At 37.6% G+C, this 15,267-nt stretch overlaps 1 protein-coding gene across 1 annotated transcript in view; it reads left to right on the top strand.

Moving 5' to 3' along the window:
- Window positions 1-1,841: 1,841 nt before the first annotated feature.
- The window catches only part of LOC125278133 (dynein axonemal heavy chain 9-like), a 102,865-nt gene continuing 89,439 nt past the window's right edge, over window positions 1,842-15,267 (top strand). The window contains 19 exon segments of the mRNA XM_048206974.1: window positions 1,842-2,019; window positions 3,636-3,820; window positions 3,914-4,072; window positions 4,167-4,297; window positions 4,875-5,086; window positions 6,702-6,935; window positions 7,122-7,289; window positions 7,360-7,476; window positions 8,000-8,150; window positions 8,242-8,356; window positions 8,458-8,526; window positions 10,746-10,872; window positions 10,954-11,209; window positions 11,802-12,043; window positions 12,168-12,303; window positions 12,431-12,627; window positions 14,159-14,583; window positions 14,694-14,844; window positions 14,846-14,917. Of these exon segments, the coding sequence (XP_048062931.1) occupies window positions 1,939-2,019; window positions 3,636-3,820; window positions 3,914-4,072; window positions 4,167-4,297; window positions 4,875-5,086; window positions 6,702-6,935; window positions 7,122-7,289; window positions 7,360-7,476; window positions 8,000-8,150; window positions 8,242-8,356; window positions 8,458-8,526; window positions 10,746-10,872; window positions 10,954-11,209; window positions 11,802-12,043; window positions 12,168-12,303; window positions 12,431-12,627; window positions 14,159-14,583; window positions 14,694-14,844; window positions 14,846-14,917 (3,228 nt within the window). The 5' untranslated portion in view covers window positions 1,842-1,938.

Here is a 15,267-nt window from a genome sequence, read left to right as displayed (position 1 = left end):
CTCCACCTCAGTATATACTGCCCGTAAGCCTGTCAGCTTGTCCGATGTGTTGTGTCCAGTGTAGACAGTGTGATTTTATAATATAATGGTAGTAGCCTATTTGCTTTTGACAAGCTGTGTCACGCCACTTGTGTCCAGTGTACAGAGGGTGTACAGATCATGATGCTTGGGATCTGTTATTGATCATAATTTGTTTATAATCCTGAGTTTATTCCGATTCACTGATCCTGATGAATATAAGCCTTAAACTTTAATAATCTTTTGGAAACAGGGTATTTTAACCACACAAACAGCAGTTCAGCTCAGTTTGAATGAAGCAGCCATAGATTACAGCTCCTTTCAGGGGTGCGAAATTAATCTGCAAAATGAAACATGTCTCGCGTAGCCAGACCTTCAGACTGACAGCAGAAGGGACTCTATCGCAGATTTCATTGGCCAAGGACCACCCAAGAGGACGATTGACTGACATGTAACGGAACCAATCACAGTTTGTTTTGTTCTGCGTCATGTTTAGGGGCATGAAAATGTAAGGTCGATGTCCCTACGATAACAGACCGGCGTGCATCTAATAAATTATTTATTCAAGAAAGTTGTGCAAGTTTACTGCAACAATGGAGCCGCGAACTTCTCATACTTTTGAAAATCCAGCGTTTAGTTGATCCTGGTACGTGCTCATTCTCACAGTTGTAAACATGACGCCGTTCTTCTTCCGCGAGGGGGTTTGGCGTCACGGCATTTGTTTCCAGGTGGACCGTTAAAGAATGCAACACAGAAGTCTCCCGGACATCCTGTAGAATTCAACCAACCAAGTGACGACTTCGAAAATCCTAAAGTGTTTCCAGTTAAGTGTGCCATATGCATCAGACGTTCAGCCAACAGTCCATGGGCGTGATATCTGAGGCTGAAACTAACAGGAAACAATCCACGAATTAATGCCAGGCAGAGTTGAGTTTGTGACATAAAACAGATATATAAATATTTTTTTTTATTTGCAAATCTCATTTTATTTATTTGTGAATTTTAGTATTTTTTTTTAAACTCTTTACATTTATTTGTGCATGTTAATCTATTTATTTATGAATTTGATTATTTTTTGTAAATCTCTTTACATGTATGAATCTCAATCAATTTTTTTGGTATAGTACAGGTGAAAAAATACTATAGTAATTTATAGTAAATACTACAGTGTTTTTTGAACCATACTATAGTAAAGTACTTGAATTAATTTGTTGTGGTAATTCTATAGTTGCTGTGATAATATAACAACTATAGTAATAAAAAACAAATTACTTTATCCAATACTGTACTAAGTTTTCTAACTATAGGGTATATTATACTACAATATACACTATACAGTTTACTGTAGTAAAAACTAAAGTATACTACAGTATTTAATACAGTTTATCAGTTAACTATAGTTAATACTACAGTATGCTGTAGCATTCATTAACAAAGTGATGTAAATACTATAATATATACAGTATACTACAATTTACTATAGTATGGTTCAAAAACACTATAGTATTTACTATAGTATTTTTTCACCTGGTGTGCAACATATAGAAACACCATCACAGCAGCGTTAACTAATTTTTGTAATTTGATGCAAAGGTAATATAATGTTATACATACATAAAAAAAAGAAAATGAAAATATAAAAAACTTTGCAGGATTTACGATGCTGATGCCCGTTAAAACGCGCCATCACAGACTGTGAAAAGGGTCTATTTTTTTTTTTTTACATTTATACATTTAAATGAATAAAATGACGGTTTGTCTCTCATAGCAACAGCAGACTGACCCATGTAAACATTGCAGCAGAAGTGTTGGTTGGGTTGCGATGGAGACAGCGGTTTAAAGCAGATCAAGTCAGTCCTGTCAGAACAAATTGGTTTATTTTTTTCAAGCGGGGCAAAACTGCGCTGTCCGTCAAGAAAAATGAAAAAATCAAATATACCGGCAATTTGGGGGAAATCCCGTCTTTGTCCTTTGGAGCAGCTCTCGGTGGTTATGGAAAATGTGAGTCGAGTTCGCGATGCCCGATTGGCTAACTTTTTAATGAATAATTTAATCAGATTTTCAAAATGATTGTAAAGCCATTTGTGAGTTATATAAATAACGTTAACGTACATTTATAAATGCAACCAAACCAACTATGAGAGCATTTGTAGCTAACACATACAGTATTTGACACAAACTGTAACTACAAACTGCAACAATGTTTACTACACGTATCGTGAGCCATATCTTTTTGAAAGTAACAGCTGTTTCATTAATTATTGAGTTTTATTTTCTTTGACAATAATTCAGCAACCCAGTCGTGTTTTCTCTAATAACGTTACGTTATCTGTTTAGAATCAGGATAACGTTAAGTAGTGATGTCCGCTATAGCCAAAGAATGCTTATTTGAGACGGTTGTCTGACCTGTCTGAAAGACACCCACTACCCAGTAGAATAAGTTGCATGCTAATTCAGAATAATTAATTTTGTACTAAAAAATGAAGTCTGATTTTTTTTTTTTTTTTTTTTTTTAAATGAATAAACTGACTATTTATATCTGTCATAGCAACAGCAGGCTGACCCATGTAAACACTGGGTTGCTATGGAGACAGCTGTTTAGCAGATCCAGTTAGTCCGGTCAGTTACAAATTCATCGCCAAAATGAAAGAGAACGAGCTGCCAAAAGTTGACAAAAGATTTGAATTCTTTAATTCGTTTAATCAGTCTTGGACTGTTGTTGAGTTCATTTACCCAGTAGAATAAGTTGCAGGATAATTCAGGATACGAAGCTTATAATTTAACTACAATCGATTGAAACCAAATAAGCAAATTAATTCCACATAACATATAAACAAATGCCTATTTCCCTTTACCCATACATATAATAAATGTTGCTCCTTGACTTCAGTGTCTTGTAGAAGAAAGTGTACTTGATGGTATAATAACATTCATTGAGTTTAAAATGTAACACAAGAGCTCTTTTTTCTACAGTTCATTGCCATGATGTATGTGGCTGTATTAGTATATGTGCACATTAGGTTGTTATTCATTACTTTTTTAAATTTTTTTTTTATTACAAATTAGTGCTATCAGATTCACTTTTTCTGCTATGTTGTTTTGTTTTGAACTTCTCTGCCCTCATAGTTTGATACAAGTCACATATACGCTATAGTGCAGATCTGTCATGATGTCTCAAACTTCTACTCAGAATGATGAAGATCTACAGGCTGTAAATTTTACATAACTTTATATAACGAGAAGTTGGCCAATGTGCAAAAGCACAAGTTACAGCAAACAAAATTACCCAGCTAACAAATGTGTTATAAAACGTTTTGCTAAAGTTCCCATTAAGTTAGGTTATTTCTGAATGTTCTCTTGATGTTCATTTTTTAAAAAAAATTTTAAATAGTTTTTTGTTGGTTATACAAACATTTCATTGTATCATTTTGTAAACATTAGGGAAACATTACTTTTGCTTATTCTCCGAATGTTCTGAAAAAAAGTAGCAACATAAAAAAAAATAAAATAAAAATAAAATGTTTCAGGAAAAAATGAACGATGAACAATTTATAAATAATTTTTTATGCTAATGTTTCGAGAACAACATTTTCTAATTTAATTTTCTTTATTTTTAGCTTGTGGAACCGCTTCTGTCTAATCCAAGGAACCTTCAGGATGTTCCTCATGTTGTTTCTCAGGACATCATGCGACATGTCCACGATTTTAAAAACGAAGTGTTTGTCATGGCTGCAAAAGTCAAAGGCAAAACTTACCTTCCTTTGCCTCAAGGATTGGAGCAGCTTGAGCAAGTTGATAAGAGGTGGCTTCTTAAAATGATGGGATTTTAATAAATATGTTTGTTTTTTTTGTCTGAAATATTTCATTTGCATTTTCGTTGGCATGATTTTTGCAGTTTGCCTCGTGTGGATAGAAGCCTTATTTATTCTATGGAGACGGTTGTTATTGCCTGGACTAATCTGGTCTATAAGGTCCTGAAGAAGGACTCGTCAGACCTGTTACTTGAGGGCAAAAACCCAACTCCACATGCAGAGCTGAGCTTTTGGAAGAACAGGTTAGTGTGACACACTACACTGGGAGTTCAGTCACTCTGATGTTGCCTAGAAAAGTCTTTCAAGATTGTTTGTCCACTTTATGTTGTGTTGCAGGTTTGCGGATCTTCAGGGTATACACAGCCAGCTCCAGGCACCTAAATTGGTCACATTGGCTGAGCATTTGGATGCGATAGACAGCAGTTATTATCCTGCTTTTGCAAAAATGCTCCGTGATGTTGCAGAAGGTATGATGTTGTGCACAAAAAAACCCCCATTAGTTCCTGCATTAAAGATGCCTTTTTCCATGTTCATCTTTCTTTAGTGTGTAATGTTGCTGTTTGACCATGAGAAAGCTCTGCAAAGTTCCAAAGTCCCTCCAGCATGAGTTATTCTCTGTATCAGTGTGTACTGTTTCTGAACTCCCTGAAATGCCTCCATTGTAGTCTTGAGTTTTCTTCCGGGAACAAACATGACACAATATTCCTCATCGAAATAATTCATACGCTAAATAAAGGGGCGGGGTCTGGTTTATTTAGTTAGTAGCGTGTTGAAACTCACAGTTACGGTAAGGGGTGGGACAATTCCCCAAACACGCTAGAGGTGCTTGACCAATCACAACACACTGGTCTAGCTGACCAATCAGAAATAGACTGGGAAGAGAGGAGCTCCAACAATATCAGAAATGGGGGAAAAAATGAACATTCAAGCATGAAAATATATTCTAGTAGAGCCCAAAAACAAAATAAAAAAGGGCATAATAGGTCCTCTTTAATTCTATGACAGCTATGAATCTTCATTGGATTTTGTATTGTGTTTATCAAGCTCTAAATGAGGCGAAAGATATCAATGTCTACCTCAAGCCAATGGAGAGACGTTTAGAAGATCTGGAGAATGCAGACTTCAGTGAGGTGAAGGGAAAGATTCTTGCTCTCATGCACACAGTGTGTCTGATTTGGGCAAACTCCAAATACTACAACAAACCAGCCCGAGTCATAGTGCTTTTACAGATGATCTGCAACCTCCTCATCCAGCAGGTATTCTAATGAAGTAATGCTTTATTAAAAGGTACAAAAGCTGTCCCCGGGGCAGTACCCTTTCAAATGGTTCACATATATACCTTATTTACCCCTAAAAAGGGTGCATATTAAACCATAAAGAAACACATTAGTACCTAAATGGTACATGTTAGTACCTTTGAAAGGGTTCTGTCGCAGTGACAGCGTTTGTGCTTTTTCTGAGAGTGTATAACAATTAAATGTTATTGTTGTCATCTGTTTATGTGTCCTGGAGATTTTCTGAAATTCTGTCTGTATTTACCCATTATACCCAGTGTCATAATATTCCAATCCCAGATTTTTTCTGAAAGATGTGGAATATAGCACACAAGTCATGTTGTATCACTGGCATCAAATTGTTATGGTGTTTTTTATGGTGCTTCATTTCTGAAACTTCGAAACATACTTTCTTCAGAATTTCTACTTTTAAAAAAGAAAGTCATTCAGGTTTGGAATGACATGAGAATGTGTATATATATATATATATATATATATATATATATATATATAAAATGAAAATCAAGTTTTTAATGTTCATATATGTTCAAATGTCTATCTGGTGTTTTTAAAATGGTTTAAGACAAACCATGTGCAAATTCATAAGTCAACACCATTGCTGAGTATTTTCTCTTTAAAACTGCAGTAAACCAAATCACTGGTGTTTCTGATGTCACAAACTACCTTGTAACCAATCACGTCAACGTGCCGGTGGGCCTTAGCATATCATTAACTAACCGTGCAAGGGAGTCTCAAAAGAATTTTTTTTTCTTTTTTTCTTTTTTTCCCTTTTTTTTAATTAAACAACATTGAGGGGATACGTATCAAAAGAAGGTTATCCCGGTAGATTTTTCTGTTGATATGAAAAATCAGGTAGATTTAGCAATATGGCGGGTGTATGATGTATATTACGATGTTATGATGAACTATATGCCTTTCTCCACTGACGTTCTGAGTTTGTCAAAGCGTTTCTAAAGATACTGACTGTTAGAAGGCAGCTGTCTGACTCGTGAATGCGAACATGGTTTGCGTAACATTAGCAACACATTATTAGCTGTTTTATAACGTAGTCAAGCAAAATGCTTATGATATTAATCACCGTTATGTGTCCAACTTTGTAAAAAGTGATACCATTGTGCAGTGTTTACCTCAGTAAGTTGACCGAGTGGATCTCATCTGACCTTGTGCGAGTGAGTGGAGGCGGGGCTAATTCATAGATCTGTGTATATTAAATGAGGCAAGGGTGTAGAGTTAGATTCAAGCTATTTTATGGCACAAGAATTTTTTTCACAGGAAAATATGTTTAAATATGTAATTTTGGTGATCAAAGATTAGTTTTAAGGCATACAATTATTGACTACAGGAGGACTTTAAGACACAGTAACTAAGCATAGTGACTAAGTTTATGCAACTGGCTACTGAGCTAAAATGAACTAAAAATTAACAGATGTGTTTTTATAACCAACGTGAACAAAGAATAATAAATGCTGTAACAAGTGTATTGCTCATTGTTAGGTTATTTTAGTTAGTGCATTAACTAATGGGACCTTATTGTAAAGTGACAGCTCTTTACTTACTTCAGAGTGTTGTTTGTCAGGCCCGGGGTTTTCTGAACCCAGATGACATCCTGAAAGGTGAAGTGCAGGAGAGCCTTCTGCGAGTGCAGACTGCTGTAGATGTGCTGACACATTTTAGGAGCACATACGAGGACAGAAGGACCAACCTGAGTCAGTACCAGAGGACTGAGTACCCGATTAAGCCATGGGATTTCTCCCCCCTCATGGTATTTGTTGGGCTGGATCACTTCATAAAGAGGCTGAGAACAATCGAAGTAAGTGGAGAGACATTTTTTATGTACTTGCATGTTCCCTAATTTGGAGTATGCGTGGGCCCTAAACCTGAAATTATACAGGCATTCCGGGTAACTACGGTATATGGAATTATGTAAAAAAAAAAAAAAAAGGTGATATTATGCGAAGACAGTGTTGTCTGGTTCTTTTTCACTGTTATTGTCTAGACTCTCCTGCTGACTTTAGTCGATATGATGAAGCTAGAGAAGGTCCTGTTTGGAGGGATTCAAGGAAAATCTCTCAGCCAGAGAGTCCAGCACTTACATAAAATCTTCTTGGAGGACTACAGAACTTTCTCAGAGAAGCCGTATGACTGCCTTGATGTTAGTAATTTGGTAAGTGGGCACACAACAAAATCACAGATGACAGGTTGACGTTCCTCAATTAAAGGGTGCTTGTTTGTAGGAGTTTGAAGCAGATTTAATTAAGTTCCAGCTCATGGTGGACAATATTGACCGGCAGTTGGGTGCAATCTGTGGTCATGCTTTTGATGACGCTTCTGGATTGGAGCACGCATTCAAGGTGGGCAACACTATCTGTTAGTGCGAACAATACAATAATGTTGGAATTGTGAAAGCATTTTTTTGGTGTGGAGCTGCACACATGCTCCTGACTTGGGACATTATACATAGACAGTTTCAGTGTTTTTCAGTGTTCTGTCTTTAATGAGTTATAGAGAATTAGCGTATTAACAAGTCCCAATCAGGAACACGGCCTGAATTTTAAGACTGGAATGCACACAAATCTCCACAGTCACAAGATCTTTAATAGAGCTCAGTTTGAACCCTGCAGGAGAAGAAAACACACTTTAGGGTCTTTTTTATTTTTGAGTTGTACTTGCAATGAGCAGAACGTTCCATCCTGGAACGTATTTTCTTTACTTGCATATTTGATTTTTGCATTTGATAGTGCAGTGAACCATAATATTAAAAAGTATGTCTTTGGAAGTAGTTGGTGGAAAGCATTTGTGTTTAGAGTTTTTCTTCTCTCAACTTTTTTCAATGCAAAAAACACAACATAGTTTCATAGAGTCTCTGCTTGGCAGGTTTTGGATATGTTTGGCAGACTGTTGGAACGACCCCTGATAGCAGCTGATGCTCAGACTAGATATCCAAGGCTGATCAAAATGTTTGACGAGGATTTGGAATGTTGCAAGATGATCTTCAAAAAGCAGATGCAGAAAGAGGAATCCCAGGGTTCGGTCTTCACATCTTCATTATCAACAAGTAACATCACTGGGATTTTTGTTATTATCTTGCGATTTTAACCGGTTTATTCGTCTTCCAGGTTACTCCCCTGTCTACAAGAACATGCCTTTGGTTGCTGGAGGCTTGAGATTTGTCCAGGACTTGCAGGAACGCATACAGATCCCTTACAATAACTTCAGATTCATCAACCACCCGTAAATATCTTATGCTTTGTGTTTGTTGAGAAGGCTTGATTGGGAATGACTCAACAATTTGTTTTCTTCATTAAAAAACTACTTTGTTTGTGTTATGATAGATGTATGGAGTCTGTGGATGGAAAGGAGGTGATCCAAAAATATGATGAGCTGATGGAGCAATTCAAACGGTCAGTTTATATTATATACATGAGTGGAAAGGGCTACATATATATACAGGGGGCTAATAGGCAGGGGTGCACATAAGTGGTATGCATACGCGGTAAAAAAATAAACGATGCGTACCAGAAAACATAGAGGGAAGTTTTGAGGACCGGTTCACAGGGACACGTTTACTTACTGGAGTAGGACTGTTCTCCATCTCTGGTAAGATAGCAATTATGATGATAAGTGTGTTCTTTAATTATTAGGTGTGCAACGGATCACAGTTAATCTGTGATCCGTACGGATAAGGCCCAACGGTTCGCCACACATGTAATTTGCGGATTAACTGCTAAATTTAACCATCATAGAGTGAAAGTTTATCATTTGGCTGTGTTTTTGTCTCGCCAATTAACATATTCAAATGATTTTAAAAGCAGAAGAAGAGGCGAAAATCGGGACTCGTGAGCTGTTATTTGTGCGCAGCCTCACACCCACGAAACGCACGCACGCAGAGAGAGAGAGAGAGAGAGAGAGAGACAGTCAGACAGCACTCGAACACGCTCAAATTAATTCCTATTTCGCGTTTACTTGCGATTGAACGGACACATACACACGAAATTATGTCAAAATACCTGTCTCGGCAAGTATTCTCTTGGTTATGTCATAAGTGAACAGTTGAGAAAGAAACCGGATGTGTCATTTATTCATTCCGTTCTTTCCTTCTTAAAGTGACAGCAGCCTAATATTCTTGCTGTTGTCTGTGTCATTAATGTTAGTAAAATAAAAAAAATAAAACAATCATTGTCATCAACTACCATGTTCGAGAGAAAAGAAGATAGTGAGAAGAGCAGTCAGGAGGAAAGTGATGAGGACAGCTTTTAGGATCTGTGTCGCATAAAGTTTGAGTACCAACCTGTGTGAATATGTGAGTGTGTTTTGTGTATTGCATTCTCAAAAATGTGAAAAAATATATGACACCCCCCCCACACCAAAAAAAACCAAAAAACACCCGTGTCCCGTCCCTGTCACAGTGGTACTCAAAAATTTTTTCCAAGGTTGGCAGGTCTGACCAAGCAATATCTCCAGGTCCTCCCTTGAGAACCAGACCAAAAAAGTTATGTGCACCCCTGCTAATAGGCTAACAAGACACACCTGGGAACAATAAAGTCTAATCAACATGAAAAACTACAAAATGACTACAAAGATGGCAGATTAAACAGCTCCAACCCCAAACAAACACACCTGAACCAGCTGATCAAGGTGTTCAGGGCAGAGATTGTATATTATAGGGAGATGAGAGGGTCTGTATCTTTTACCATTGGAGAAAGCGTAACGGCTAACTTAATCACGTGTGGCACCTCTCAGCCTATCGTGTAATGGTGTCCTACCCTGCGTACCACCACAGCTGGAGCGTTCAGCATTAGCCATTAGGCTTTTTTGGCTAATGCTAATTTTTGGCTTTTTTGGTTGCAGGCTTGCCTTCCAGTGGCTTTGTTCAGGGTTGCTTGATAATTACAGACAAATTGATTAATTACATTAATTAGGTGTGTTGGAGCAGGGTTGGAACTACAGTCCTGCAGGACGGTAGCTCTCCAGGAGCAGGGTTGGACACCCCTGCTGTAAACCCAGAAGAACAGTTTTTATGTATCCAATATATAGACCACTATGATGCACCGTTGTTAAAATAAATGGGCCTCAGTCAAAAAAAAAAAAAAAAAAAAAGCAGATGTTTGAGAGAATGTCTGTGCTGCTCTTTTCCAGACAGCAAAGGTGGATGGTGATTTATACTGTCAAGTTCCAAGCATTATAAAAGTGATCTATATACGGATTTCCACTATACATACTTATACATAACATACTTAAGTTCATGCCATTATTTACTGATTCATATTTCCCTCCAACACTGCTGGGATATCTAATTTGCAATTATGTTTGATGCAAAAATGACGTCTTCAGAAGTGTTGTGCAATGCTCGACATCTGAGATTTGAGAGATACTGTAGAGGGAGAGATTATTTGAAAACACCAGCTTAAATTCTGATTTTTGTAGCTTTATTTAAAACATTGCACACAGTTGCAATGGATTACTTTTAAGAAGCTTTTTTGTCTTTTGTGCATCTTGCCAGAAAAAAGCACCACCCACATTCGATGAATGAAGAGCAACTATTCATTGAAATCCTTAATATTGGCATACATAAAAAAAAAAGACATGACATTAATTAATTGTCTTGCTGCCTTTTTACCAGATACTCCTCTAAACTGTATGACTTCTGGACTAGCTCTGTGGCTGAGAAGTCACAGTTTAATCTCCAAAAGCCGCTGATAACTCGAGAGTGCGGCACAAAACTCATCTATGTCAACTTCAGCCCACAGGTCTCTTTATGCACAGTATTTTAATATTGTTATCCATGGGCCAGTTCCAGTATTGAATGTGACTCTTATCTTGTCCTGTAGCTGGCATCAGTGCTGCGGGAGGTGAAGTACCTGGAGGCCAGCCAGGCTGAAGTCATACCAGATATAGCTGCTGACATTTATTCCAAAAGGGATATGCTTTGGCAGTATGTGACAAGTCTGGAGCTCATAACCAACTGGTACAACAAAGTAATGAGCACTGTGTTAGAGGTAGAGATGCCACTGATCCAGAACCAGCTGACAGATATTGATGCCAAGCTCAAAGAAGCTGAGGAGAACCTCTGCTGGACAAGCCAAGGTAGAGCTATTGAATGTACACTGTTAGATCTATTGAGATCCACTACAGCTGTTAGTGTGATGCAAACATCATGAACACCCAAATCTGCCTCAGAGTTTTCTGGCTAAACATCAGCTTCCTTCAGTCAAAACTAAGGCAACACAAGATACTTATTATCTGCCAGGTAATAGGAATCGGAACCATTTTCCATAAAATATTTCAGACAATATCTTTTTGTTGTTGTTGTTCACAGCACCTATTACCATAGAGCTCCGATCAAACAACTTTTATCAGTTTGTGTTTTTATTTGATGATTGAGGTTTATTTTATTTAGTATTCTTATTTTTTATACTTTCAGAAATAAAGCATATGTTTAAGTCTTGTTTTTTAATCCTGCTTTTTTTGTAATTTGTTAAAGAAATAGTTCACTGTCATGTTTCCAAACCCGTATGATTTTGTTTTTCTTCCGACAAGCACAAAAGCAGATGTTTAGCAGAATGTTCATGCTAAAGAGTACAATGCAAGTGAACAAACCAGAAAATTACCTTTGCAAATGTCCATATTGTCAGGTTTGGAATGACATGAAAATCCACTCATTTGATTTATATGTTAGAAATTTGGAAATACATCCAGGACGTACGTGAGATGGTACATGACTTGGAGCAACGCCTACAGAGGACTAAGGACAATGTTGAGGAGATCCAGACTATCATGAAGAGCTGGACTACCCCAGTCTTTGAAAGGAAGGAGGGGAAGAAAGATACTCTCTTAAACCTGGATGATAAGACAGAGCGTCTGGAGAAAACTTACAGCCATATCCGTGCCTCAGGAGCCAAGATCCATCTGTTACTGAAAGTATGCAATAACAAAACGCCAGTAGGAATCCCATCAAATAAGCAACTGACAAAATGATGCATGTTAAAAGAACAATTCATCAAACATTTCTGTTGGGTTTATCTTTGTTCTTATTTTGTTTCAGGACAATTTGTCACTTTTTAAAGCAGACCCGTCATCTGCACAGTGGAGGATTTATGTGGAATACGTTGATGAAATGCTCATCGATGGTTTCTTTGATGCTATTGAGAGCTCCCTCAAGTTCTTCATAGAAAACACAGGTGTGCTTCTTTTTATTCTTTTTTAAAGCCTCACTAAAAGTAATTATAGGGGTTTCCCTAGACGTTACTACCATTGCAGATTGATTATTCTGCACTAAAACAATTGCACACCAATCCCCTGATACAGACCAGAAGGCTGGTTTAGACCCACTCTTCGAGGTCCGGCTATGTCTGCAGGCTCCTGAGATTGTATTTCGTCCGTCTTTGGAGTTTGGTGCTTCAGGTGGCTTCTATGATCTGGTGGAGAGTCTCATCAATGATGTCTTTAGGGTCTCCACTCTTATGCCACGATTATCTGAGCACATTGGTTTCCCACACTATCAGGTACTGATGTCAAACAGTCAGATCACTTTATCTAGATTTAGCCATGATAATCCCTTAGAATAAACGCAAAGATCCTTTATTATCTTCTTTAAAGTCATTGTGAAAGGTGTCTTATCCATTTTACATGAAAAGGAGGGGAAGGGAACATTCCGTTTTATCATTCATTCTACAAACATTATGAAAATGTTACTTTTGAATGTTCTCTGAACATTCTGAAACACGTAGTAACATTTAAAAAACAATAAACGAACATCCAACTAAAACGTTTTAGAAAAATTTTCCATAAATGATGTTTTTGTGATAACGTTTTGAATACATTATTAAAGAACAGATAATTTTGAATGAACATTATATTAATGTTACTGGAAGGATGTTTGTTCATAACTTTGAGAACCTTGCTAGAACATTAAAGGTGCCCTCGAATGAAAAATTGAATTTATCTTGGCATTGTTAAATACCAAGTTCAGTACATGGAAATGACATACAGTGAGTCTCAAACTCCATTGTTTCCTCCTTTTTATATAAATCTCATTTGTTTAAAAGACCTCCGAAGAACAGGCGAATCTCAACATAACACCGACTGTTACGTAACAGTCGGGGTGTACGTCCCCAATATTTGCATATGCCAGCCCACGTTTCCAACATTATAAAAGGCATTAGACAAGGGCAGCCAGTATTAACGTCTGGATCTGTGCACAACCAAATCATCAGACTAGGTAAGCAAGCAAGAACAATAGTGAAAAATGGCAGATGGAGCAATAATAACTGACATGATCCATGATAACATGATATTTTTAGTGATATTTGTAAACTGTCTTTCTAAATGTTTCGTTAGCATGTTGCTAATGTACTGTTAAATGTGGTTAAAGTTACCATCGGTTATTACTGTATTCACGGAGACAAGAGAGCCGTCGCTATTTTCATTTTTAAACACTTGCAGTCTGTATAATGCATAAACACAACTTCATTCTTTATAAATCTCTCCAACAGAGTAGCATTAGCCGTTAGCCACGGAGCACTATCAAACTCATTCGAAATCAGAAGTAAACAATATAACAGTATACAATACTCACATAATCCGACGCATGCATGCCGCATGCATGACGAACACTTTGTAAAGATCCATTTTGAGGGTTATATTAGCTGTGTAAACTTTGTTAAGGCACTGTTCAAGGCAAGCGTGAGCTCTGTGGGCGTGGACCACGGGATTTAAAGGGGCCGCAGCATAAAATCGGCGCGTTTATAATGATGCCCCAAAATAGGCAGTTAAAAAAATTAATTAAAAAAAATCTATGGGGTACTTCACAGACACATTCAGGGGACACCTTAGACTTATATTACATCTTTTAAAAACATAATCTAGGGCACCTTTAACTAAAGTTCTGATAATGTTCCGTTTTCTGGGTCACTTTTTTTTTTATCTGACTCATGCACAATGAAACCAGAAACACGTATTAAAACAAATGCAGTCAATTTTGTTTTCATGTTATTTAGAATCAGATATATTTACATTGTCATCTTGTACTTTCAGGCTGATATGGAGGACATGGCAGATTTGATGGAAATGAGGCGTCTGCTGATGAATCGTGTGAAGAAAATCATGGAAAAGTGCCTTGAGTACCGTGACACCCTCGAACACTACGCCTACCTCTACGTGGATGACAGAACAGAGTTTATGCGGCAGTTCTTGCTTTATGGTCACATCCTCACGAGTGAAGAGATTGAGGCCCACGCAGAACATGAGGTCCCAGAAAACCCTCCGACTCTGGAACTTTTCCGTGAACAGGTGGACTCGTATGAGCGATTGTATGAGGAAGTGCTGAAATTGGATCCCATCCATGTGTTTGAGGGATGGATGAGGGTTGATGCACATGCCTTTAAATGTGCCCTGCTCAATGTCATCAAAAAGTGGAGCTCAATGTTCAAAAAGCATCTTATTGATCATGTAACGAACAGGTAAAAGCTCTAAGTAGCTTATTCCATGACAAATATGCTAATCAGAGCCAACTGAAGGTGCAAAATACTTTGCCTAATACTTTTTTATCTATGTGTCATGTGATTTTTAGTCTATCTGACCTGGAAGAGTTCATCAGAGTGACTGAGACTGGTTTTGGTAAGAAAGTGGAGGAGGGAGACTATAACGGTCTGAAGGAGATCATGGGTTACCTGATGGCGGTAAAAGAACGGCAGAGCATTACAGATGAGATGTTTAAGCCTTCTGCAGCACACCATTGATCTGCTGAAGACTTATGAACAGGAACTCCCAGATATAGTTTACAAGCAGCTAGAGGTAAGTTTCTCCATAAAATATTGATAGTGTGCCCTCTGAGAGAAAGTTTTACTGAACACTGATAGATGAAGCCATTAAATTGCTTAAAGGGGTCATATAATGCCACTTTTACAAGATGTAAAATAAGTCTCTGATATGCCCAGAGTGTGTATGTGAAGTTTTAGCTCAAAATACCACACAGATAATTTATTATAGCTTGTTAAATTTGTCACTTTTTGAGGGTGTGCAAAATCGCTCAGTTTTTGTGTGTCCCTTTAATGGCAAATGAGCTGCTGCTCTTACTAAGAGGGCGGAGTTTCAAGAGCTTGTGTTAGCAGCGCCGATTACCTCACGCAGACTCACTGAAAATG

The sequence above is a fragment of the Megalobrama amblycephala genome, linkage group LG11 (assembly GCF_018812025.1).
Source record: "Megalobrama amblycephala isolate DHTTF-2021 linkage group LG11, ASM1881202v1, whole genome shotgun sequence".
Lineage (NCBI taxonomy): Eukaryota > Metazoa > Chordata > Actinopteri > Cypriniformes > Xenocyprididae > Megalobrama > Megalobrama amblycephala.
This window is presented reverse-complemented; position numbering and strand designations above follow the sequence as displayed.